General features: G+C 49.2%; 1 protein-coding gene across 1 annotated transcript; it reads left to right on the top strand.

Moving 5' to 3' along the window:
• The first annotated feature begins 210 nt into the window (after window positions 1-210).
• LOC131094588 (TOG array regulator of axonemal microtubules protein 2-like) lies at window positions 211-14,941 on the top strand. The gene is made up of 12 exons (XM_058042245.1): window positions 211-365; window positions 2,066-2,171; window positions 2,910-3,145; window positions 4,664-4,816; window positions 5,979-6,096; window positions 7,055-7,158; window positions 9,000-9,204; window positions 10,358-10,574; window positions 11,636-11,722; window positions 13,886-14,117; window positions 14,259-14,335; window positions 14,808-14,941. The coding sequence occupies exons 1-12, from the start codon at window positions 211-213 to the stop codon at window positions 14,939-14,941; spliced, it is 1,824 nt and encodes a 607-aa protein (XP_057898228.1).
• Window positions 14,942-26,367: the final 11,426 nt, after the last annotated feature.

Genomic DNA, 26,367 nt, shown 5'->3' with positions numbered 1-26,367 from the left:
ACACTCAGAAGCTGGTGCTGCAGGGGCAATTGTCAGCTTCAGCCTGGAGCTGGGCCCGGCTGGGGGAGGCTGGGAGCAAGCAAGGAGCCCCAGGAGCCAGAGAGCAGGGAAGCCTCTGAGCCAGTGCCAGTTTGTGCCACATGGAGCCCCGGCTGGGAGATGGAGCTGAGGCCGCCCCATGGTGGGGCCTTGCCCAGGGCTGCAGTGCCCATGGCCGACCCTCTCCTCACAGTGACCTTGCAGACGGCCCCTGGTGCCAAGCGCCGAGAGGGGCCACTCCGTGGGCATGGGCAGAAGGACAGAGCCTCTTCAGACCCACAGCAGTCCTTGCAGGAGGCACTCTCCTTACTGGGCAGCAATAACTGGTAAGAAAGGCCCCGCTCCCTCTGTGTCCCTCTCAGAGTTAAGGTCGGTCAGAAGCATGTCTTGCTCGTGCCTTGGAGTCCTAAGAGCCCAGAGAGCCAAAGGGCACTGGTGAAACCACTCCAGAGCAGGGAGAGGATGAAGACTGGAGAGCAGCCTTTTCTTGGCCTTGCTCTGCAGCAGTGCTGCAGCTGCAGCAGGCCCATGCTGTTTCCTTGCTTTGCCTGCTGCTCCATGGAGCTGCAAAGGAAATCTTGAGGGAAGGGAAAAAGCTCTGGAAGGAGATGATTTGCTGGCTGAAGGCAGAAGCAGGATGGCAGAAGTTTTGAGTGTGGAGATTTGGGTGCCTTGGGCCACTGGCCCAGTGGGACTGAGTAAGATTTCTCTCTGCTCCCACTGCTGACAGCAATGGCAGGTGACAGGGTCTCCCTGTGACCTCCTGCATGGCAGTCCCAGAAGCAGCTCCAGGGAGTTCCTTTTTCTGACAAATGGACTGAGTTGTGCTTTCAAGTCTCTCAGCCTACCATTACTCCTGAGGGGCTCATGGCAGAAGAGAAGGAAAAAGAAAGAAAATCCTCTAGGAATCTTGCTTTTTGGAAATCAACTTTTTCCGTCCCACTGCTTCATATGGGCCTGAGATGTTTTGTCATTACTCCCAGTGTGTCCCAAAATTACTCAGAGGCAGAAGGAGCCCCAAAGGTGATAAGCCTACAAATGTTAGGTGATATTGGTTTTCTTTTTGATGTCTTTTTGATCACTCCCTGGTGGATGCTTAATTCACACAGGGTTAAGGACTCCATTCCCACTGGGATAAGCATGAAAAATCTGCCACGATGCATCTCCTTGTGCAGTCACCTTTGCTTTGCCCTTTCTCTTCTGCTTTCTCTTCCCCGTTTCTCTTTGGTGCCCTGTGGGGTGCAGAGAGCTTCTGCAGGTGTGAGGGCTCTGGATGACACTCAGGGGTGCCCGTGGGATCGGTCACCAGCCCTGGGCTGCAGCCTTGATGCCTCACACACCTTCCTGTAGCTGAGGGCCTGCACAAAGCAAGTGCTCAGAGACAGAGTCGTTTGCTACCTTTTAAATAACCTGTTGCTGTTGGGGGGGTTGTTTTAGGTAGGGGTTTTTGGGAAAAGCCAGAGTTTCAACAGTTCTTGCCCAGGGGTGGAATCTCCTGGGACATCCTGCTGCATTTTTGGGGAATGTGTGAGGTGGAGTGGAGTGGAGTGGAGTGGAGTGGAGTGGAGTGGAGTGGGTGACAGAGAGGCCTAGATTGTAGAGTGGAAACTCAGCTCCAGAGAGTCAGTGCACACTCTCCCTGCTGAATGCCTGCTGGGGCTGACAAAGAAGGAAAATGCCCCAATAACAGCCCCATGCAACTGTGTCTCAGGGACAGGTACAGGGAGGTGACAACAAACAGCAGCATGGCCCGGTCTCACAGCTTCTAGGAAGCAGTGACAGAGGGGCCTCATGTGCCAGAGGTTTCAGAAAGGCTGTCTTCTTAAATGGCCACTCTGAAACCCCTCTCTTTGCCTCTTGGGTTTGTGAATGCTTTTGACAGCCACAGCATCCTGGGGTAACGTGTTCCACGATTTCATTAAGCGCTCCTTGAAAAGCACCTCCCATTGTTCAAATGAGCTGCCAGCCTGGTAATTTCAGAGGGTACTGCCTTGGTGGAGAGAAAAATCAATCTTCTGCCTTTCAGGGAGCTGAAGGAGAAGGGACTCCTCACCATCAAACACCTGGCTGGGTCCCATTCAGAGGTCCTGCTTTGTAGACTTCATGAGGTTTGCTTGGCAGTTACCAGCGAGGTGAGAACATTGTTCTGAATTGTCCCCCATACTTCATACACAGTGTGTAGAGTAGGTATGTGCTTGCTCATCTCCATGTGTGCTCAGGGTCTGCCTTCGTTTCTGGTTTTAGACCTGAGATTTCTAGTGTCTGTCAGCTATCTGAAGGATCTGTGGGTACATGCAGCTGTATTTACTGGCAGGTCAGGTATCTGACACTCAAAGATGAGTGTGGTGCCTTTATAATGCAATGTGCAAATGCAGAAAATTAGACACTAATGACATTATTTGCCAGAGTTCCAATCTCTTCCCAAGCTGTAATTCAACACTGCAAACTATTCTGTAGACCTGAGCCTGTGTTTTCTGTTTCCTGGCTGAGTGCTTCAGCTGCTGGTGTTGCTTTTTTGAACAGGAGCTCCTGACTCTTTTATCTTTATCACTTGTGCCTTTATGATTTGAAAGCAGCCCTTGCTTTAATTTTCTAGTAAAAGGGCCTAAAATCAAAGCTGTGGACATTTTAGAAGGGTTAAGTAGAACACTGAATGAAATTTTTTTTTTTAGGCCTGCAGTGAGCAGGTCTCAGGCCAGAAATTGGTGCCAGAGTAAGTGCCTTTCTGTGCTTGTACTCTCCTGCTCTTCCTGTACTTTTATGTTCCTCTGGGCACAATGGGAAGTGTTGTCATTTCCTGGGATTTCTGTTGAAGGCAACTGGTTTTCTTTCCAAGGTGATTCTTATGTTTCCCCTCATGACTTCCCCAGGTGACCAACCTCCGTTCTAAGGTGTCCTACTCTGCCATTGTCACTCTGGGAGAGCTCTCTGTGACCTTGAAGAAGGACATGGACTCTGAGGTGGATGAGGTTGCTCGGGTCCTTCTCCAGATGGTGTCCAGCTCCCCAGAATTTGTTCAGAAAGCAGCCAGTCAGACCCTGGGGATCATGCTGGAGAATGTGACTCCTGCACGAGCAATGACTGCTCTCATGGACATGGGAGTCAAGTAGGTTCTTTTTCTTTTAGTGATATTCTTCACCTTAGAGTGTGTGGGAGGGAGAAGGGATGAGACAGAGAATGGGAATGGTGGGAGGGAAGGGTCCTGTATCCTGCATCTTCTGTGAACTCAGTGACTTGATTCTCCAACCAGCCTCACTTCTTTCCTCTTGTCACCTATTTCTGCCCTCCGGCAGCCTATTAGTTCTCAGAATCACAAAACTGTAGAATATGGGGAGTTGAAAGGGGCCCATCAGGACCATCAAGTCCAACTCCTGGCCTTGCACAGAACAGCCCAAGGGTCACACCAAGTGCCAGAGATTGTTCTCCAAATACTTCTTCAACCCTGTCAGGCTTGGTGCTGTGACCACTGCCCTGGGGAGCCTGTTCCAGTGCCCAACCACCCTCTGGGTGAAAAACCCTTTTTCCTGATATCCAAACTAAAGCTCCTCTGACTCAGCTTCCTGCTGCTTCCTGGAGTTCTCCCAGTCTGTCAGATTTTCCTAGATGTGGTGATCGGTGGGGAAGTGAAAGTGCCTGCAAAGGCAAAGGATAGAGCCTTGTGCTTTTGTGGGAAGAGGGACAATTGCAATTGCAGCTGTGAGCAGTGTTTGGTATTTCACAGTGCTAACCATAGAGGCCCTGGGAAAACCGTGTCTGCTCATGATGCCATTAACTTGAGAAAAGAGGAGGGTCCTTGCTGGGGCATGGAGCACATGGGGGACAATCTGCTGGGTGTGGCACAGCCTGCACAGCAGGTGCAGCTCCTGCCAAAGGACTCTTGTATGATTGTCCTGGCCTTAGAGCTCTACTTTCTATTCAAACTGATGTTTCATTTAGCCTTGAGATGATGAATCACTTTACAGGCACCTTCACAGGCTGACTGCCATGGGACAGTTGAAGCAATTGCTGCCTTAAATGTTGGTGCTGGGCCTGATAGTTCCCAAGAGATACACTCTAGAACAGGACAGCCCGGCTAAACTGCCTGCCACCCTTTCCTCAGCTTTGCAATAGGGTCAAACATTCAGATGGATCCATTGCCAAGGCCCACAGAAGAAACAGGCTGCATTGCTGGATATTCTGCAACTTCATGGCCCACAACGTGTTTTCCCTGCATTTGTTGTTTTCCAAAGTTCTGCAGATTTGGGGATAAATGGCTGGAAAGAGCCTCAATCCTGCTGCAGCTCTGTGTACTGGGTGCCCTCTGATGGGTCAGCATCAATTGTTCTTAATTTCTAAATAATTCATATGTCATCTATTTCTTTAATCTTTCTCAGAGTAAATACTGTGAAAGAAATTGAGTATCAGACAGTGCAGGGAGCATGAATTCTCCCTCCTCTGTGCTGGCAGGCCTTGTATACAGTGCTAACTTTGTGTTTAGCTGAGGCCAGAACCTTCTGCAGGTGTCTGAAGGTATAGGGAGAGCCCAGGCTCCTTCCCCCAGCAAGGGCAGGGAGCAGCTCTGGCTAAGGCCGGCGCTGCTGCTGCTCCTTGTCCCTGTGCCCAGGGTTTGCTCTCTCCTCCCCAGCAGCCGCCCCGCCCCGGTGCGCAAGTGTGCGGCCCAACTGCTCCTGTCCCTGATGGAGAGAATTGGAGTCACCAAGCTTGCAGGCACACCCAGGGGTGAGAGGCTGCCACACGTGGCAGGGAAACTTGCTCGGGACTGTCACAAGGACACAAGGTAATAATCTTCATTTCACCTCCTAAAACAGGAAAACCGTTTTGTGTCTGGCTGTAAAGGTGAAACCACACAAGAGTGGAAACCAAAGGGAATATGAAGTTACCTCACGGTGTGAATAAGGCTCACAGAATCATGGAATATGCTGAGTTGGAAGGGGCCCATCAGGGTCATCGAGTCCATCTCCTGGCCATGTGCAGTGACCCCAAGAGTCACTCCGTGTGCTTGAGAGCATTGTCCAAACTCTTCTTGAGCTCTGTCAGCTTTGGCACTGTGACCACTGCTCTGGGTTGCCTGGGCAAATGGCTATACTGGGAAACCTGAGGTTGGCCAGCAAAAAGGAACATTGCCAACTTTTTCCTGCGGCTTGAAGGATTCTTTACTGAGATCAAAAGATCTCAGATCTGCCAGTCCAACACTTTTGTCTGGCCTTAGGTGGACAAGAAAAAGCCAAAATGTTGGCTAATGTTCAGCACTGAAGCATCCCAAACATGCATTTCTCATTAACTTCAGACTTTCCTAGAAATATTTCAGGGGTCTTTAGCCAACATATTCAGTCTTTCTAAACCTGTTCTGCAGATTTCTAGAGTGCTGTTATCTGCCGCTCAGTGAGCTACACGTTTCTTCTTGAAGAAAACTGTGGTTTCCTAGTGGCAAAATCAACCCAAACCACCAAAATCCCCTACCTTTGATGATGAAATTGCCATTAATAGCTGCCAAGAGCAACTAGCAGAGCAACTAGCTGCCCCTGTGCATACACATAGTATAGAATAATCAAGAGGATGCATGAGGTGTTTTGTCCTGGCTTCCCTGCCAGTTAAAGAAAGGCAAATTATTGTGCAATGGCAGCAAGACACTGCTAATAAGCTTTGACAACAAAGCAGATGTGTTTTGCTTGTTCCCTGATGCCACAGAAGCATACCCACAGTTTCAGAGTGAAATGGTATTTTTCTCTTGCCCCACATTTTCCTCTTGCCTTTTGTGTTCAGCTGACAGCACTGTGCAGTGTCAAGTGAGGTAAATTTCCCTCTTTGCTGAGTAGGTAATGCCTTCTCATGCAAGGATTGCACCTGATGAGTTTAAGATATCAGCCTCTTCTGTTAACACTCTTCCTTTGTTTGTTCACTTTTCTTTTGTTTCCTTCCTTCCTGCCTTCCTTCCTTAGGCATTATGGACAGGAGATGGTGAAGATGTTGCTCAATCATCAACAATTTAAAATGCTTTTGGAACGATCTCTTCCCCCCCATGACCTGGAAGATATTCGGACAAGAATTAAGAAGAAAGTAAGTGCTTGGCAGGAGAAATGTCTCCTTTGTGCAAGTATTGCCTCTGCTAATATGAAATCAAAGATACCCAACCTGTCTTTAGCTAATTCCTCTTCTGCTGAATCATTTTGCTCCTGGGAATGAGCTGTTAATCCTCAGCCTGTTCATCTGCAGACCACAAAGGAACTGATATTATTAGAGAAAAGTGGGGTTTTGAATATTTTCAATATTGGTCACAAAGAGGAAAGGGAAAGAGGAGAAAATGGGTTTACATTTAAGTGTAAGCCCCCACCATGCTCTCTCTACTCTGCCCCCTGTAAAGCAATTAAGTGAGAATTGTGCTTCTGAAGATAACAGAGTCTTTGCAAAGTACACTGGAAGTAGTAGTACCAAGAAAATTCCCAAATTTACAAAAGATGTCCAAGTCAATCCTAGTTACTACAATGACTGTGTTTTGGGAATACTGCCCTGCTGTCAAGCCCTGTGGAGCTGGAAGAAGCTTGGTGAATTCAGCAGCATCCAGTGGAAAATCCTTTGTTTGTTTGGGGGAGGATTTTATATTTTGTTATCGACATTATAGAAGGGAGCCTGCCTTTGTGCAGGAGCAAGGAGAGTGAGTGTTGAACCAAATTGACTTCCAACACAATGGGCCAACCCCCAAAAGAGTCCAATTTTTTCTGTTGATTCCTTCACAAACACTTGTTGCCTACCAGTTTGCATTATTCCCATTTATGCTCAAGACTAAGGAATTTGGCATTTTAGACTGCTGCTCAGTCTGGTAGCACCCATAACCTGCCTTGGGCTATTGAAAACAAAGACTTGGCATCACTGAATCTCTGGTCGGTTTCCATCTGTAAGTTAGGAAATGTTTCCCTAAGCCTTGGTAGCAGTGGTCCTGGTTCTAACTTGTGTTTTAAACAGGGAATTTCCTGTTTTATATTCTAAAGATTGATGAGGTTTCTCTATGTCTTTGTAGGGGATGGAAAACCAGAAGGCTGAAGGCCCATCTGTCAAGGAGCCGGTGAAGGAGAGGAACGATGGCTCAAAGAAGCCCCAGGCCACATTGTCTTCTTGCAAATGGTACTGAGCACTTTTCTTAGATGTGACAAAGCACATGACAAGCTTTACATGTCTCTTCCTCAGGAAAAACTTTCTGGCAGAGATGACCAATGCCGCAGATTGTTTCCTTTCCCTACTCTAGGATATGCTCTAGGATAAAAAATGTCTACTTCTGCATTGTGCTGAACACAACTTCTCTGGAGGGGTTTCCACAAAAATGGAGAGACAAAACACACCCATTGGTTGCAGCTCAGACGATCCAGTGCAGTGGCAAGGGCGGTGCTGTGGAGGCTGGCCTGACTTGGGACAAGTAAATTCAAACAGTGTTGTAATCATATTGTTGTGTATCATATTTCCAGAGTCTCATACCTTCTGGGTGGTTTTCTCACAGCAGCTCTTCACAGGAGTGATGTTGTTGCTTCTCAGTCATGGCTCCTCTCCAGCCCTCCCTAAATGCCTCACCCCCTTTTATCCCAGCTACCTCCATGGGCTACAGCAGCTGCCCAATTAAGGACATCACAGCTGCAGCCCATTTACAATAACTAGAATCAGGGCAGGGTCACTTATACAACACAGAGATCTTCTACTGCCATACATATATTTACTCAGGCCCCTATAAAACAGGGCATTTTTTTCATCTGAGTGGAGTCATTTTCAGATAGGTGTTTTGATGAGAAATCTCAGTCTGGAAGCAAGTTATCATTCCACAAAGGTGGAGTTCTCATCCGTGAGGTTTGGCCTGGCTGAATCATGGTTTTCTTTCCCTCAAACAGTACCAAGTTGTAAGTAGTAAGTAGCAAGGCAATTCCTGAACAACTTCAGTCAACGGGTGTCTGAATGTGGACTTTTTGCCTTGATATTCCTGTCCTTCATGTAATTTGCTTGATGGACAGCATGTTTGGTTTATTTCCCCCTGTGCTGCAATCAGCATTTAAGACAGGAATTGCTCCTTGCTGTCTCTTCATCGCAGTTGCAGAGCTACTTGTACCTGTTCTCCTCTGATAGCAGAGGGGATTTATTTAGCTCTGTCCTGCTCAGCAGTGGCAGGAAAGTGACCACATGCCTCAGTAGCATAGCTACCATCTTCCTGTGCTCATGGAAGAGACAGGTTGATCAGGAGAATTGTTCCCAGTGGGGTTGTTAAGCTGTGCATCTAGTCTCCAGGGAAGCAAATGAAATGTGAGCGTAGTTCTGGGATGTCTGGCTTTTGTTTTTATCTGTTACTGATTTTCTGAATCCTTCAAATATGGCCCTGTTTATCTGTTCCGATGCATCTGAGCTACTTTTCCAGATTGTCATGCCTGGTTGTAGAGACACTTCTCCAGAGTGATGAGTTCCCTTATTCTAAGACACACATGTCCCATATGAGGAGGCATTTAAACTTGGAAGTAGTGTCTCTCTTTCTCCACAAAGCAATGTGACCTGTGTGCCTTGGCAGCCATCTGAAGATAGATCAGATGCATCTCATCCTTGGTTTTCCTGAGTGAGCAGTGGTGAGAGTGTCACTTACAGATTGTCTCCTGTAATGATTGTCATGAGGTCCACGTTGTTCTTCAGAGCCTCAGGATTTTCCTGCTTGAAACACGTGGAATGTGATATGGAGATTTATTTACCAAAGGGTAATTTCTTAATTGGCCACTGGTGATGGTGTTTTGGATTCAATTGGCCAGTCTGGTCTGTCTGTATCAGACTGTCTGTAAGGGCAATGAGGCATGGCATGGCATGGCATGGCATGGCATGGCATGGCATAGCAATTGATCAGCCTTCTGGAATCATGGAGTCAATGCTAATTATTTCCTCAACGGGGATGCCATGCTATGATAATTATCACCAACAGGTCCTCATTTGGTTTTATTTTCCAGGGTGAAATCTACCTCTGATGGACGCCTCCTACACTGTGCAAAAGCCCAGGTCATGTCACCTCCAGCTGTGGAAGAAACCGAGTTGCTCCAGAAGCTTTACCATCTCCTGGAAGCCAAGGGGTTTCAGACAAGGATGGAAGGAGTGGAACTCCTCCTAGACCTGTGCAAAACCAGCCCCCAGCTCATCTCCACTCACATTGTCCAAGTATGTAGGGTATCTTCACTGCTCCTTTCCTTTAGCTCCTTTCCTAAGCCTGTAGCAGCAAAGTTAATTCAGTGTGTCTTGGCATGCCGTCCTGGCTGTTTGGGACACGCTGATCCCTCTTACCCAGAAAAAATTTAATTCAGGTCCAGGCTTCAGGACAAGTTATTTCCGTCCAGCTGTATTTGTCTGGCAGGTGCTTATTGATGCTGTTCATCAGATGATGGCAGAATTTTCTGCTGGTGTAACTGCTGCTCTCTCCTACTCCCAGTTGGGTGAAGTGAAGGAAATCCAGCCCCTGAAAGCATGGCAATTGTTCTCTAGACCAAACATAGGTTTTGCATAGGGAAGAGAAGTATCAGGCTGGGTTGGTTTAAACCCAGTTGCTTTTTTAAGAATACTTCTATATACTCCATCTTGTCGTACACGGGCACAGCTCTGGCTACTCATTTCCCTTCTTGTTCCTATTCCTCTTGGTAAAGAGAGTGCTCACCCTTCTTGGGGGTCTGTTTTTCTCTTTGGAAAAGGAGGAAAACAGCTAAGGACTCATCTCTGCCTTCCCCTCCCAGTAGCTGCTTTTTCCCTTTTTCCAGGAAAAGGTGCCTGATAATGAGGCTGTCAAGGGACTGAACCTGCTCTAATGAGAGCTGTACAGCACATTACATTTCCGAAGTCCACTTAGAGAAATGGTCTGGATCCTGGAAGAGGATCCTGCACTTCTCCAGACACTGGCTCAGAAACAAACAAAAGAAAACTTAGATCTCCTCCAGCCATAGTTTTGGCAAAATCATAATTGCCCTTAGTACTTGAGGCAACTGTATGGAAAACATTGTAAACATCTGCTTCCATTCAAAGCAAAGGTACTCTTTAGCATTAATAAGTGGAATTAATTTAATGCTTTATAGATGGAGAGAAATACCATAGGAACTATTCTGTCCCCAGCCAAACCTCTTAAAAACAGAAGAAAATCTTTCAACCAGCATGAGGTCGTGCCACCATTCCAGTGAGTGGCCCACAGGAAAACAGTGAAACTGTGCAAGCGAGTGCTGACCTGACAGAAAGAATCACTTTCATCTTTGACATTGCTGACTGCTACATCCACTCTTCAAACAAGGACATTTGAATCCAACTTTCACGTTGCTTGTTCTCTTCACAGATTTTTGAATATTTTGTCCTGAGAATATCTGACAGCCACAAGAAAGTGAAGCAGAGGGCACTGGATGTGCTGGCTGAAATCACAGAAGCCCTGAAAGATGCCTTGAACCCGGTGATCATTGGTTTGGTGGAGGGAATAACAAAGAACCTGAACTCAAAGGATCCCAGGGTTCGTGGGGCAGCTGTGAAAGCACTGGAAGAATCCATTGCTCATTTGGGTAAGGCTGAGCCCTGGCAGGGACTCTCCTCAGCTTCGTCTCTGTCTCTCCTGCACAAGAGAGCACTGAGTGCCTTGACAGCTGCTTTTGTCTGTGGAACACTCCAGCTGACACCCACCAGAAGCTGTGCAGGTGCAGTCCTTATGCACCATCCCCAACAGGCTGGAATGGGATCAGCATTTCCCAACAGTCCCAGGAGCCCTTGGCTCTGTGCTGCTTGTCTGAAGAGCAAGTCCTGGGCTACAGCTCTGCTACAGTTCAGGGGCAAAGGGGGTTTGGAGTTTGCTTGGGCCCTCTCTGACTTCCCAAATGAACAGCTTTGCTGTTGGCATGAAGGGACACTGACCCACCACAGCTTCTGCAGAGCAGCCACCTGGGAGGCTCTACATTAGAGGCATTAGCTGCCTATTTTCCACTTTTCTTCTTTGTCTTCTACTTTCAAAGGGGAACTTGTGATTCAACAAGTTCATTTCTTTAGAACAAAGAGGTATAAACCCAGCTGTCAATGATGCCTTGTTCCACTTGTTTTGCATGGGGCAAGATGGCCACAGCAATTAACTACATAGGCAAGGGCTGCTCTAAATTCCTTTGCCACACACATTTATGTCAGCTCTGAAAATTCCGTACTGAGGGAATATGCCTGAAAAAAGGAGTGTTGAAGAGGCGGGTCTTCAAGGGGAGTTTCCACTTTCTCCTCCCCAGCTGCTCTGTGATCTCAGGAACTGTCTGACTCAGTGCCTTTCTGTGACCCAAGTATGGGGCTCTTCCTTTTTGCTCTGGGATGCAAAACCTTTTCACTGCTTCCATGTGACTGAACTCTTGAGGTCTCAGATGTAAAATGTTTTAACACAGCTCCTGGTACAGCAGACATGTTTGGATTTACAAATGTGAAAGGAGAGCTTTTCTTTTGGAATTTAAAACCCTGCCAAGTATGCTGGAAGGAAAGAAGAACAGGATTAAAACATCTGCAGAAATGTGCTTGATTTTATAAAATGGGGTTGGCCCTGCCCTTTCTCCTATGACCTGAGAAAACTGAGCAGAAACATGTGTTTCACTTGTAGATAAAGTGTCACTGCTGAAAGAGTTCAGCTACCAATGGAATCACCTGAGTGGCCAAGCCCTGCTGGATGTCACCGAACGTATCACAGGTATGGCCTCCCCTTCTGAGCCAAGAGCTCTTCCCAGGGAGTATTTACAGGGAATGCCTGTGAGCAGACAGCAGAGCAGCTCCTCCAAATCAGGAGATGCTGAGCTTGTCCCTGCTGCCCCATAGCCAAGGCAGGTGGGTTTGGCAGGTTTTCCCTGGCTGCTGCAGAGCTGGGCAGCACCTGAGATGGGGGCAGTGCTCGGCCTGGGGCTGAGCTCTCACTGGGGCATTTCAGAACCACCTCCAGCAAAGGGAGGGCTAAAAATGCCCCAGCTGGCTCTTCTCTGGGAAGCTCAGGGACATCTGTGATCTTTGAGGGGAAATGGTGGCAAATGCTGTTTCAGGGCATCAGTTTGTTTTGTTCTCACAGAATTCTTTTTTTTTTCTCTTGGAAAGTTTTGAGACTGAACTGTGCAGAGCCTGGGGGTCACAGCTTAGGTCAAAACTCAACAGAGGTATCAGAGGCACAGGTTTAGTGCAAGGCAGCCTTTGGGGCACAGGGACAGAAGCAGAGTGCTGAGGCTCCCTGCCTGTGCTGTCAGAGTGGCCTTGGACTGAGCCTTTCAGGGTGTGCAAACAGTGTCTGCCTGTGTCAGCGCTGTCCAAAATGCTACAAATGCAGCTGATAATTGATTCCTCAGAGGAGCTTGCTGTGTCAGCAAGAGCCAAGGAATGGAAAAATGATAATCTCAATGTATAGTAGAGAAGATGACTGATAGCCTTGCTTTAACTGGGGCTAAATCCACTGCTAATTATGCCAACATCTTTGAATGCAAGGTTTAATACACTTTGTGTCTTCATTAGGAATCTCAAAAGGGCATGTTCAGTGATTGGGAATGTCAAAGGCCCTTTAAAGAGCATTTGAAAAATATAGATCTCCAGCAATAGGGCATTTAGTTTAGCAGTTCTTTTGATCTCTTTTTCAAATAAAGGAATTAACGATAAATTAGGACTACTTTAGAAAAAGCAGATGTTCTCTCTGAGATTTAGCAGGACTGGGCAGCTGTTCCTCACATTCAGTAGTCACTGATGTCTTTAATTGCATTTAAATTCAAATGAATTCTCACTTTAAAATGGGTACCATAACCCTTTCTTGCTTAGAAGAATTGGTTTTGGGTACTTGCAGGAGCTCTTTCAATGTTGATGTCTGCTGGTGGATTAACAGCATAGAGAAAATGAAGTCTCTTTCACCACAGAATATTAAATTGCTGCTGAATAACATTTTGTCCCATTAGAAAATAGGAATGGTCTCCAGAGCATTTCAGGTTTTCATCTCTTAGCCAAATCTGCCTGTTGCAAGGAGCCTGTTGGTAGTAAACATTTGTCCGTGTTTAATACAGTTCAGTTCAGAAAATGGGCAGAGAGATTTCAGAGACAATATGAGAAAACACTCGTGTTTTGGTTACATTTCAGTCCCCTGTGTAGCATTTTTCTTTCTCTATGCCCCTATTTGAGTGGACATTATAAGAAAAAATGCCATTAACATTGGGAGGGGAAGTGGCATTAAAATGTGGAGATGCCCAAATGCCAAGGCAATGGGGTCTGGGTAATTGTCTAAGACACCCTGAGGTTTGAAACAGCTCTTTGTTGGGAGCCCCAAAAGCATTCTGCCAAAGACACCAGCTGGTCACTGATGTTTCTCATCCAGCTGTCAGGCAGCAGCCATCTCTGGTGGGCTGGAGTTTTGAGGTGAGTTCTAATCCTGCCCTTTGCTGTGTGCCACTGAGCACAGGGAAGAGCCAGATTAGACATTTGGCACTTGACATCAAAGTTACAAAAATGGAATCACCCCTTTTATTAGAAATCTCTCCATTTCCTCTCTATGGTACATTTCCAAATCTTCAGTGTTGGTTTAGACAACTTCTTAATGGAAATCAAAGGCAATTGGACATTTCATTCATTGTTCATGCAGAGATTGTGAAATAATTTAGTGAAGGTAGGAAGTCTGCTACAGGGACAAGGGCTCTGGTTGGAGAAATTATTCCTGAGGGGTTGGTGGTTCTGTTTCCAGAATGATCAGCTGCATTGCTCATTTCTGGATCAAGGGGCTCTGGGCACTATATTGCTGATCTTGGCCAGAGAGGCTGGCAAGAAGCAGAAGCAGAGGTAGATCCCTGTTTGCAGTGAGGCTGGTGGGTAAGGAGCTGTGTCTCTGTCCCGGCAGTGCTTGTGCAGGAGGTTCATGCCAGGAGCCCTGAAGTCGTCCAGCGCGACGCCCTGCCCGTGCTCTGGTCCTTCCTGGGGAACAAGGCGCTGCCTGTGCGGAGCGCCAACATCCGCACCGTGGCCACCAAGCTCGCCTCTGCCCTCTACAAGGTGATGGGCACCCAGCTGAAGAAATGTGCTGCCAGCAAGCCTCCACATGTGCGGGAAAACCTCTCCAAAATTTTGAGCTGGTGAAGGTGAGATGTTCTCCAGAAAGCTGAGGAAGTGCTGAGTTGGACACCTCTGGATTTGCCTTTTGAGCTGAGCCAAAAATGACAGAATCCTAAGGAAGGGTGTGCATCTGCCCCCACTCTCTCCATTGCCCTTCCTAGTCATGGCATGGGGGGCCTGGAGCAGCTCCAGACTGAAGACAAGGTGAAGGGCAATCATGGCTCAGCCTCACATAGAGGTGAGGGGGGAGCTGGGCCAATCTCTGCTGGGAGGAAGGGTCTTGTGGCAGCCCAGAGAGGCTGTGCACATTGCCAGGGAACAGCTGTGCCCTGCATGTGCCCCTGCAATGAGCTGTGCTGCTGCCAGTGCCCCTGGAGCTGTAGGGCTGCTGAGCTGTGGGGCAGGCAGAGGAGCAGGAGGGTGCATGTGCAGCTGAGCCATTCCTGGGGAGCACAGGGCTCTGGGCTCCCTGCTGTCCCAGGGCAGCCCAGAGGCCAGGATGTGCCTGTGCTAGCTCTGGGTAAGTGGCTCAGGGTTGTGCCCTGGCCTGCCTCAAGTGTCTGCCAGCAGGAGCATGTTTCCCTGTGCAGCTGTTTAGAAGTTTGCAGGACATGTGTCCCAGGAAAGATGGAGCTTCAGATGCTTTAGATTGCATGGTGGCCTCTGTTACATTTTGCCTCTCTGTTAAACTTTGTGTCTCCATTTTGCAGATCTGGCTGGTTACAGTCTTACCGAGGAGTTTTCTCCGGACTCTTTCCATGTTCCCTCACCCACAAAGTCCTGGTCTCCCGTCCAGAAGAGTTCTCTTTCCTCCAAGCTCAAGAAGAAGCTGCCACCTGTATGAAGAGTGTTTGAAGAATAGGATTGATGCGTTAGGCATCATAGTTACAGATGTACATATGTTCCGATCTTTAGATGTAGTTTTGAATTAATGTGTTTTGATTCTATCTTTAAAATTTGATGACATATTTTTAATTGTATATATTTTTTGATGAGGAAAAGAAAATAAATAGATAAATAAATAAAATATAAATAAACCAAGAGAAGAATGTGAGACCAGGACCTGCTAGCCTAGAGATTATGGGAGTGCAGCTCACTCAATGTGCCAGTGTCCCACCACATCCTTTCCTCTTGGGTCTCTTCCTCTTTGGCCATGTTTTCTTTGTGTCATTTGTGCTGCTCTTTGTTACTTGGCATTACAACATGGTCACCTGTTGACCTGTTTGAGGGACAATGGATCCAAAAGATCCTGTCCATTCAAAGGTCTTTGTCTTGGTTTGGAAAGACAGGAGTCTGCTAAGGAAGGCAGGAGCCTCCCCTGAAATGGAGAATGTAAACTCTCCCCGCCTCTCCGAATCGCTACAAATTTTAAATTAAGGGGCTCTCATGCAAAAATATGGGAGCAGGAAATAACAGTTCTTTAATAGGGAAAGAAAAAAAAAAAAAGGCTAAAATAAACAATGCAGTACACTAGAACAACACTGACAGAGTCAGAACCCAACCTGACACCCTACGGGTCAGGGTGTTGGTGGCAGTCCAATTGGAAATGTGGCTGCAGCCCTCCTGAATTTTCAGGTGTGGTTCTGCTGGAGTGGGGGGGGATCTGTAGAGAAGGATGTATTCTTCCTCTGAAGACCCAGTGGGAGAAGAGACAGCTGCTGTTCCTCTGGATAATCCCGTGGAGAAAGCAATGCTGGTGTCTCAAAAACCTCTGGATTATATCTAGGTAGCAATGCTTGGCTCCTCCCTCTGGGTGGAGCATCTCACAATGGGATGTTATAGTTCTTATCAGTCATGCAGTGACATTCAATAGTCTGTTATCAGCAGATGTCCCCTCCCGAGGGAGGTGTGAATGTGGTCACCAAAGAGAGAGATAAAGCAAACTGCCCACTTGACAAAGGTAATCTGCCATACAGATGGTAATGGAAAACATCTTGCATTGCAATCTTCAACATTATCCACCCCTTTTTCTATTTCTATCTGCATCACAAACAAACTTTTCACACAGTTCTCACTTAAGACTAGGTTTCCCTGTGGTACACAGCAGCTTTCTCCATTTTTCTGCATTACCCACCAAGCGTAACCAGGTCCTTGAGCAAAAACAGTTCCACGGATGAGTTTGTCTTTGCCTGAGGTGGGAGTAATCTTAACCGTCTTTCTTAAAATACCTTCCATGTGTACAACAGGGACTTTATCTCCATCCACTGTGTGCAGCGGTTCAGACTGGGCAGGACCAGCTGAATTTATGGACTCTCTGGTGTTGACTATCTAGGTGGCTTTTGCTAGGTTTATTTTTCAATTTTTAAAAGCCCCCCTTTGAGTGCTTAAGGGTAGTTTTAAGTAGTCCATTGCACCATTCAACTTTCCTGGCAGCTAGTGCATGGTAGGGGATATGATATATCCATTCAATACTATGTTCCCTGGCTCAGGTGTTGATAAGGCTATTTTTAAAATGGGTCTTTTTGTCTGACTCACTTCTCTCAGGGGTGACATGTCTCCACAGGATTTGCTTTTCCAGGCCCAGGATGGTGTTCTGGGCAGTGGCATGAGACACAGGGTGTGTCTCCAACCATCCAGTGGTGGCTTCCACCATGGTCAGCACATAGCGCTTGCCCTGGCGTGTCTGGGGCAGTGTGATGGAGTCAATCTGCCAGGCCTCCCCATACTTGTACTTGGACCACTGCCCACCGTACCAGAGCAGCTTCACTCGCTTGGCCTGCTTGATAATAGCACACGTCTCACAGTCATGGATAACCTGAGAAATACTGTCCATGGTTAGATCCACCCCTCGGTCTCGTGCCCACTTATAGGTGGCATCTCTGCCCTGATGGCCTGAGGCATCATGAGCCCATTGAGCTAGGAACAACTCCTTCTTATGTTGCCAACATAAGTCTATCTTTGACACCTCTATCTTTGCTGCCTGATCTACCTGCTCGTTGTTTCGGTGTTCCTCATTAGCCTGATTCCTGGGGACATGGGCATCTACTTGACAGACTTTCACAAGTAGCTTCTCTAACCGAGCAGCAATGTCTTTCCACTCATCAGCAGCCCAGATCGGTTTTCCCCTACACTGCCAGTTGGCCTCTTTCCACCTCTCCAGCCAGCCCTAAAGAGCATTGGCTACTATCCATGAATCCATATAAAGGTAGAGCTTTGGCCATTTCTCTCTCTCAGCAATGTCCAGGGCCAGCTGAACAGCTTTGAGTTCTGCAAGTTGACTTGATCTACCTTCTCCTTCAGTAGCTTGTGCAGCCTGTCCTGTGGGGCTCCATACAGCTGCTTTCCACTTCCGGTTCATCCCTACGATGCAACAGGAACCGTCAGTGAAAGGAGCATAGCGTGTTTCCTCTGGGGGCAGTTGGTTATATGGAGGAGCTTCTTCAGCACGTGTCACTGGTTCTTGTTTCTCTTCATCACACAGACCAAAGTTCTCACTTTCTGGCCAGTTTGTAATTATCTCTAGAATCTCAGGGTGATTCAGGTTTCCAATACGGGTGTGGTGTGTGATAAGAGCAATATATTTACTCCATGTAGCGTCAGTGGCGTGGTGGGAACCTTTCCTTTAAACATCCACCCCAGCACTGGTAGTCAGGGTGCCAGGAGGAGTTGCACTTCTCTACCAATCACCTCTGAGGCAGCCTGAACTCCTTCATAGGCAGCCAAGATTTCCTTCTCTGTTGGAGTGTAGTTGGCTTCAGATCCTATGTAGCTTCGACTCCAAAATCCCAGTGGTCGGCCTTGAGTCTCCCCAGGCACCTTCTGCCAAAGGCTCCAGGACAAGACATGGTTCCCGGCCCGGCTGCAGAGTAGAGCATGTTCTTCCCCTCTGGTCCTGTCCTGACTGGGCCAAGGGCTACTGTATGAGAGATCTCCTGCTTGATCTGGGCAAAGGCTTGTTGCTGTTCAGGGCCCCAGTGGAAATTGTTCTTCTTGCGGGTGACCAGGTAAAGAGGGCTCACAATCTGACTGTATTCGGGAATGTGCATCTTCTAAAAGCCTATGGCACCCAGGAAAGCTTGCATTTCCTTCTTGCTAGTTGGTGGAGACATCACGATGATTTTGTTGATGACCTCAGTGGGAATCTGACGCCGTCCATCTTGCCACTTCACTCCCACAAACTGGATCTTTCACGCAGGTCTCTTGACTTTACTCTTCTTGATAGCGAAGCTGACTTCTAGCAGAATCTGGATGATCCTCTCTCCTTTCTCAAACACTTCATTGCCGTGTTCCCCCACACAATGATGTCATCAATGTACTGTAGATGTTCTGGAGCCTCACCCTTTTCCAGTGCAGCCTGGATCAGTCCATGGCAGATGGTGGGGCTGTGCTTCCACCCCTGGGACAATCGGTTCCAGGTGTACTGCATGCCCCTTCAGGTGAAAGCAAACTGAGACCTGCATTCTGCTACCAAAGGAATGCAGAAAAATGTGTTAGCAATGTCTATAATAGTATACTACTTCCCTGCCTTGGACCCCAGCTCATACTAGAGTTCCAGCATAACTGGCACAGCAGTGCTCAGCGGTGGAGTCACTTCATTCAAGCCATGATAGTCCACAGTCAATCTCCATTCTCTTTCAGACTTGTGCACAGGCTAGATGGGACTGTTGAAGGGTGAGTGGGTCTTGCTGACTACTTCTTGGCTCTCCAGCTCACAGATCATTTTGTGGATGGGGATCACAGCATCTCGATTAGTCCGATACTGCCAGCTGTGCGCTGTCGAGGTGGCAATCAGCACTCGTTGCTCTTCCACCTTCAGGAGTCCTACTGCAGATCATCTTTCTGATAGTTCTGGCAAAGTGTTCAACTGCTTGATGTTTTCTGCTTCTACAGCAGCTATGCCAAAAGCCCATCTGAGTCTCTCTGGGTCTTTGTAATAGCTGTTCCGGAGGAAATCTATGCTCAGAATAACGAGGCCTCTGGGCCAGTCCCAATAGGATGTTTTTTCCATTCTTTCTCAGTCAGGCTCACCTCAGCTTCCAACAGGGTCAATTGCTGTGATTCTCCCGTCACCCCAGCAATGGAAACAAGTTCTGCCCCCACATGTCCCGATGGTATCAGGGTACACTGCGCACCAGTATCGACAAAAGCATCGCATTTTTGTGGTTCTGATGTGCCAGGCCATCAGATCTACACCATCTAGAAAATTTGTTTTTCCCGTGCCTGGCTAGAGGCAGGGCTCTTCTAACTCTGGGTATACATGGTAGAGGTACCTTCCAGGGGATCTGACAGATCATACTCAGCAGCTTGGTCATAGGAGGTTGAGGCTACCTTCACTTACTGGAGTTCTCTCAATTAGTGTTTCCCTCTTTGAGTTGATGCACCCATGCTGCCAGGACAGAAGTGGGCTTTCCATCCCACCTTCCCATGTCTTCTTCATGGTCATGCAGAAAAAACTACAGATCAACCTGTGGGGTGTACCCTCTCTCTCTAGCTGGGGGATGTTGGGCTCTGACTCTGGGGCCTGTGACCCTGTGACTCGCACTGGTGCAGTGTGGGAACTGTTCTTCTTCACCTCCTCCTTCATCTCCCTCATTTCTTCTCTGAGTTCTTGGACTACGGCAGAGACACGAGCCTGCGTTGGGCCACTGATCATACTTTCGTAATTCTTAAGCATGTTGGCTGCAGAACCCACTGTCTCGTGGTTGTTACCAGCATTAATTGTTGCAGTAAAGTGGTGTATTGAGATGGCCCCAGATTTGCCAGGCTCCACAACATTTGCCCTGTGCACCTCACTTTGTTGGGGTCATTATCATGCTGTCCATCCCTCCCAAAGAGTACCTCTAATTCTGCCACTTCTCTCAGCTGTTGGATCCCTTCCTCAAGGGTCATCCAGCACATTCTATGGTGCTGGTCCTTCATTCTCTCCCTGTGGACAAACCTCTCTCTGACACTCGTTAAAAGCCATTCCCAGAGGGAAAGAGACCCTGGCTCCTTTACAACACTCTGATTGATACCTGAGTCGTGGGTCAAGGGTCCACAATTCCTTGCCTCACCACCATCCAGCTGGACGCTTGTACCCATGAGGTCCCAGACGTGAAGTAGCCAGGTTGTATAAGCCTCACGTCCTTGTCATACAATGTCTTTGCGCAGACTACAGAGACTTTCGTACATCAGGGACTCGGTGATGATCGCAACCTCTGGCTCCCCTGTGAGTTGTGAGGGCCTTCTTTTACCTGGGTGCTCTGATTTCTTCTTAGATCTCTTTGTTTCTACAGGGGCAACTGCTGCTGGCTGTGACTGCCTTTGCATTTCAGCTGGAACCGGGACAGTTGTAACATCTGTGGATTCTGCTGCTGCACTATTAGACTTGCCCTCTTTAAGGCAGGGGGAGGGCTTCTCACCAGCTGGGGAAGTGTATTCCTTCAGCATCTGGCCCATCTCACGTATCTCCTTCACCAGACCCCCCCACCCAATCTGGGTAGTTCACATCTGGGGTGGGCTGTTGGCAGGGTCAGGCTCTGGGGCAGCAGCATCCCTAGACTCTGGTGGCATATTAGATTCTGGGGTTGGTGTCAGGGTAGTTATCCAGGGAAGTCTCCCCTCCTCTCTAAATGCTAAATAGAACAGGCCTATCAGCAACACCAGCCACTGTATGATATTAATATTCAGAGTGGATCTGAACCCTTCAAAAACTGGTGGGGCAGACCCAAAGAGATGGTTAAAGGGTTGGGAGAAGACTTCACCTGGTGTCATTTCCTTACAGCAGGTGGCATTAATAAAGTAACCTCAAAAACATACAGTTAGTGTGTGATAGCTGTGAATCTGTGCGCCTGTTTTCCAGCGAAAGTTAAAAATCCATGAATTCCTCACCTTATTCACCCATAAAACAATCCAGATAACAGACACAGAAGCCTTGGTTATAGGACCCATGTTTGGATAAGGGCCTATAAATGGGAGAAATACAGCCATGATCACATGCCACCCAAACCTGAGCAAGCTGGACCACATGGTGTCGCTTAATGAGGTTTCTATGGCTACACACAAAAATTAGATTACTCAAGAACTTTTATTCCTTTTTTGGTTTTGTGCCCTTGAGCTGCACGTTGGGCACCAAAATGTGTCTGGGTTTGGAAAGACAGGAGTCTGCTAAGGAAGGCAGGAGCCTCCCCTGAAATGGAGAATGTAAACTCTTCCCGCCTCTCCGAATCGCTACAAATTTTAAATTAAGGGGCTCTCGTGCAAAAATATGGGAGCAGGAAATAACAGTTCTTTAAGAGGGAAAGGAAAAAAAAAAAGGATAAAATAAACAATGCAGTACACTAGAACAACACTGACAGAGTCAGAACCCAACCTGACACCCTACGGGTCAGGGTGTTGGTGGCAGTCCAATTGGAAATGTGGCTGCAGCCCTCCTGAATTTTCAGGTGTGGTTCTGCTGGAGCAGGGGGGGATCTGTAGAGAAGGATGTATTCTTCCTCTGAAGACCCAGTGGTTGAAGAGACAGCTGCTGTTCCTCTGGATAATCCCGTGGAGAAAGCAATGCTGGTGTCTCAAAAACCTCTGGATTATATCTAGGTAGCAATGCTTGGCTCCTCCCTCTGGGTGGAGCATCTCACAATGGGATGTTATAGTTCTTATCAGTCATGCAGTGTCATTCAACAGTCTGTTATCAGCAGATGTCCCCTCCCAAGGGAGGTGTGAATGTGGTCACTCAAAGAGAGAGATAAAGCAAACTGCCCACTTGACAAAGGTAATCTGCCATACAGATGGTAATGGAAAACATCTTGCATTGCAATCTTCAACACCGGCGCACACCAGATCTTGGCAGGGAATGTGCTCACACTGAGAAATTGCCAAATGACACTGACAAATTGCCAACTTTCTGTGCCAGCAAACTGCTGGAATGATGCTGTGCAGGCATCTGAAAAATTCCAGATCTGGGCACTGGCGGTGTCAGCAAACACAAGATTGGGCTGGTGTAGGCACCAGGTATTTGCCTGGTTTGGCTTTCTTTGCCAGCAAATTGCTGCACTTGGGCTGTGGTGGCACACGGAAATGTCCAGATCTGGGCATCGGCGGTGCCATCAAATACCAGGTCTGGGTGGTGACAGTCTTGGCACCAGGAAATTGCTGTGTTTTGTCTTCTTTTTCCAAAAAATTGCTGCTCCCCCATTGGTGCATCCTGTGTCACCCCACCTTATCTCCAGCCGTGGCTCCCTTCTCCATTGGATCATTTGTACCCTGACCCCTCCTGCCTTCCTCCACTTATATACCCTGGCCCCAGCCCTGCTTCTGGCTCTTTGCCTCTGGTTCCCTTCAGCAGAGGTTGTGTTCCTGCTTGCTCCTGTTTCCCTTTTCACCCTCACTTCACCTGGACCCTGGGATTTTCCCTTAATAAACCTGACTGGATCTGCTCTGCGAGGAGTCCTCTCATCCCTCTGGTGAGGCTTTGATTGCACCATGCGGGCTCAGGGTCTGCTGGGCTGGGGGAGTTGTCAAGGCAGCCCCAAGTGGAGATGATTTCGGTGCTGCAGGCGCCTGACAGCACCTGCCTGGGGAAGCTGCTCTGGCCACCCACAGCAACCAACTCCTTTTCCCAAGCAGCAGCTCCCAGCATCCTCCACCAAAGCCCAGAGAGAGAGGGAGCAGCTGCCCTCAGCCCTGTCCTTTACGGCATCCCAATTCTCATGGAATGTCCTCCCTCGGAGAGAAACTCCCAGAGAAGAGAAGTTTGACCAGACCCCCTCCTCCCCTGAGCTTGATCACTTCTTTTGTTTCTTAAGGATCCAGTCAATCAGAGCAGTGGGACTGCACTGACAGCTGGGACACCAGCAGGGGATCACCCCACACTGCCCAGTGTGCACCAGGCTCAACAAGGTCTGCTTCCCCCCTGATTCTACCAGGCCTCTTCCCTTGGCTGTGGTTTTGCTGGATAGTGGGTCAGGACAGTGAGAATCTCCTTCATCCATTCATTCACTATTTAGGGCCCTGCAGACACTTCCTCAATTTCTCTCCAAGGTGACTTCAGCCCACCAATGATGTCACAGCTCTTGTCCATCGGGTCAAGAATCCCCCAGGAGGACACTCTGGTCTCTCCTCCAAGGACACAAAGCAGCAAAACCCCCAAGGAAAATCTTCCTCCTTGGGTGAGTTCCAGAGCAAACAGTCAAGGCAGTGACCTGAAATGTTTTCCCAGCTGGTCAATAACACTTCTCTGATGGATCCACATTGTCCCTGGGGAAAGAGATGTGCAGAACCCTTCACTGTTGCCCTGGAATGTCAAACAGGAATCACAGCCACAGACAGCTCTCAGGAACCACTTCACTGTGGATTTTCCTTCCTGGAAGCCCAAGATGTCTGAATGTCCTCCTGGTGCCTAGGGCCTGGGCAAACAGGGCTTGTCAGAGATGCTGGCAGGGCACCAAGATCCCTCCTCCTCACAGGGCACCTCTGTTACCCCAATTAGCTCCGAGTGGCTGCCTGGGGACAGGTGTCCACTTCCCCATGTCCCTGGGATGGGTACATCCTGCTCAGGGCCAGTGCTGGCCTGGGCCCAGAGCCAGGGCCATGATCCAGGTGCTCTGGGAGGGCTCCATGGCTGCATGTGTGACAGGATGAGGGGCACGGCAGGGCATATTCCCCTCTGGACAGTGCTCTCGGCATGGAGCTTGGTTGGGTTTGGCATCTGCAGGGAAAGGGATATCAGGTTGTGTGGATGTGGGAATTGTCACTCCTGAGCTATTCCCCAGCCCTCAGCCTTTCTGCAGGTGATCAGCATTGCCCAGTACTCCCCAGTGTCTGCAGTGTCTGAGATGCCAATCAGCCACCTGATCACATGTCCCTTGTTCCCCTTGTTCTTCCACATGTTGGGTTTGGGGCCGGGCTCAGCTCTGGGGTGTCCCACAGGGAAAGCTCTGGGAGGGGAGGGGCAGCAGGAGATGGGGGATCTGGCACTGGGGGCTGTCGGAAGATGGATTGTGTTGGAGTGGGGGTTGTCCCCACAGGGTCCCCAGGTGCCTTTGTCTCCCTGCCTGCCCCCCTTGGCCCCCCAGGTGCCTGGGCCCTTCCAGGACCAGCTGCCCCGTGCAGGAAGCTGGAGGGATGCCGGGCAAGGGGGCTGGATCCGTGCCACAGGTGGGGTGGGATGGACTCTGTGCCAGGGCTGGGCTTGTGGCCAGGGCTGGGGGCTGTGCCAGGCTGGGCTTTGGCCTGGGGGCTGGCAGGGAGGGTGCAGGGAGGAGTCCTGGCAGGGATAAAGGTGCTCCTCACCTGCTGCAGCCTCAGGCAGCGCTGCCCAGAGCCAGAGGAAGATGAAGGTGGCTGTGCTCATTGTGGCCCTGCTCTTCTCCATCCTGCTGTGCCTCGCAGCACAGGCCAAGGTGAGGCACCAGCCAAATGCTGTCCTCACATCCTGCCCTTTCTGGCCTCCCATCCCACCCTTTTAGTCCCTCCTTTGTGTCCCATTCAGGGTTCCCAGGTGTCCTCCCACTGACCATTCCTGAGGCCTTTCCTTCCATGCCCCCACTCAATCCTTTGCCTTTCTTCCTGGCCACTGCAGAGGGGTCCCCCTGTATAATTCCCTGACTCACCCCCACTCCCACAGCATCTCCCAGTCCCGTTGGTTTTGTTCCCACCCATCCTCATTCTTCTGTCCCCACCAAGCCCCTCCCTTGCCCACCCATGTCCCTACACCTCAATTCCTTTCTCCTCCCCTGTACCTCACACCTTGCTCCTTCCACACCCTCAGCCCTCTCCCCTGGGCCCTCAATTGACCCCAGATCAGTGTCTTTGGGTCTCCCCTCACCTCAACATAGATCTCCTTGGAGGCCCTGAATTCCCATCCTCTGCCTGCATCCTGCTCCCTGCTCCATGTGTCCCCCTAGCCCCACAAGGCCCAGTCCAGACCCAGCCTTTGTTCTCCTTTCCAGGCACTCCTGGAAGGAACCCAAGATGATCTGCGGTAGGTGAGTGGGCTGCTGGCATTGGAGGGCATCCCCTCAGGGAACTGGGGGGCAGTGGTGTCTCCCCATCCCTTGCTGGCACCAGGGACATCCCAGTGACCAGTGAGGTCTCCTGGTCTCTCTGCAGTTGGATTTAGACAATGTTGCAGCCATGGAGACGCCTCTGGTGGGTACCACGAGTTCTGCTGGTGTCAGACCCTCCCCTTGTGTAGCCACCACAGCCCAGGCCATCCCAGTCTGTCCCAGCACAGCCTAGTGCACCCCTCCTGAAAGCCCAGACAATGCCCTGCCCCAGGGCTCCTCCCCAGGGAAGCCTTTGACCAGGGCCCTGCTACATTCCCATCCCTGTCACCCCAGGACCCCCTGGATGAGCCAGGACACAGCCCCTGCCCCAGCTGTGCCTCTTGGCCAGGAGCCCAGCACTTCCGGGCAGCAGCACAGCAGCTCCTGCACCCCATTGCTGCCACAGCCCCTTCCCCAAGGCCCCCCTGCTCTCCCCTGCCTCCCAGTGCAGCCCGGTGCCCCCGGTGTGTCTCTAACGCTGCCTTTGTCCCCAGCCCCCTGTGGCTAAACAGCTGTGGGCTCTCCTGCAGCAGAAGTGCCTGGCTGCCTCTCTGGATGCCTAGGTGAGCTGTGCTTGCAGGGACAGGGCTGGGGACAAAGCCCAGCCATGCCCCAGTAGGCTCCAGAGGTCACCTTCTGGGGTTTGTCTTTTAGCGTTGGAAGGACCAGTGTCCTTTTTCCTCTCCAGTGGCATGAAAAGATGATCATCCATGGAGGAATCCCTGATCCCTTTGAGCCCTGGGCCATTTCCCCTGAATAATCAATCATCAAGAATCAATAAACCCTTTGAGCAAAAATTTGCTCTGTGTCTGTGGGTCTGGATTTCCTCCTTTCCAGTGGTCCAGGCAAGTCAGGCCAGGTCTGGGCTCTGCTGCCTTGACACAGTCTGTGCTTTCCCCCAGACAAATGGTGTGCTGGGAGTTGTGCAGAGTCCAGGGGGAGTGGGTTGAGTAGGTGGGTGGGTGTCCAGGTGGTGAGAAAGGCTTTGGTTCACTGTGAGTGTGGTAGGAATGGCCTGTGTTTAAAAGAAAAAAAATAAATCAAAAAAAAGCTTTCTTTTAAAACTTTTTCTCCTTGTGAGAAATGACTGTTCACTTCTCAAAATTTTGAAAAGTTTATTAAATGTTTAACAAAAATTCAACAAGAGGACTAAATAAGGGAAAAATTACAGTACTGGGAGCCTCCCCCACTTCATGACTGGTAATCACGTGGCTGGCTCATACACACAATGGCTGCTCTCCCTTATATTTCCTTGCTGTTGCAACAGGCAGCCCCAGCTCCTCCCAAAGGCTGTCTGTTGACTCTC

The sequence above is a fragment of the Melospiza georgiana genome, chromosome 30, assembly GCF_028018845.1.
Source record: "Melospiza georgiana isolate bMelGeo1 chromosome 30, bMelGeo1.pri, whole genome shotgun sequence".
Taxonomy (NCBI): domain Eukaryota; kingdom Metazoa; phylum Chordata; class Aves; order Passeriformes; family Passerellidae; genus Melospiza; species Melospiza georgiana.
The sequence above is the reverse complement of the archived record's forward strand: the minus strand, read 5'-3'. Positions and strand labels throughout refer to the sequence as shown.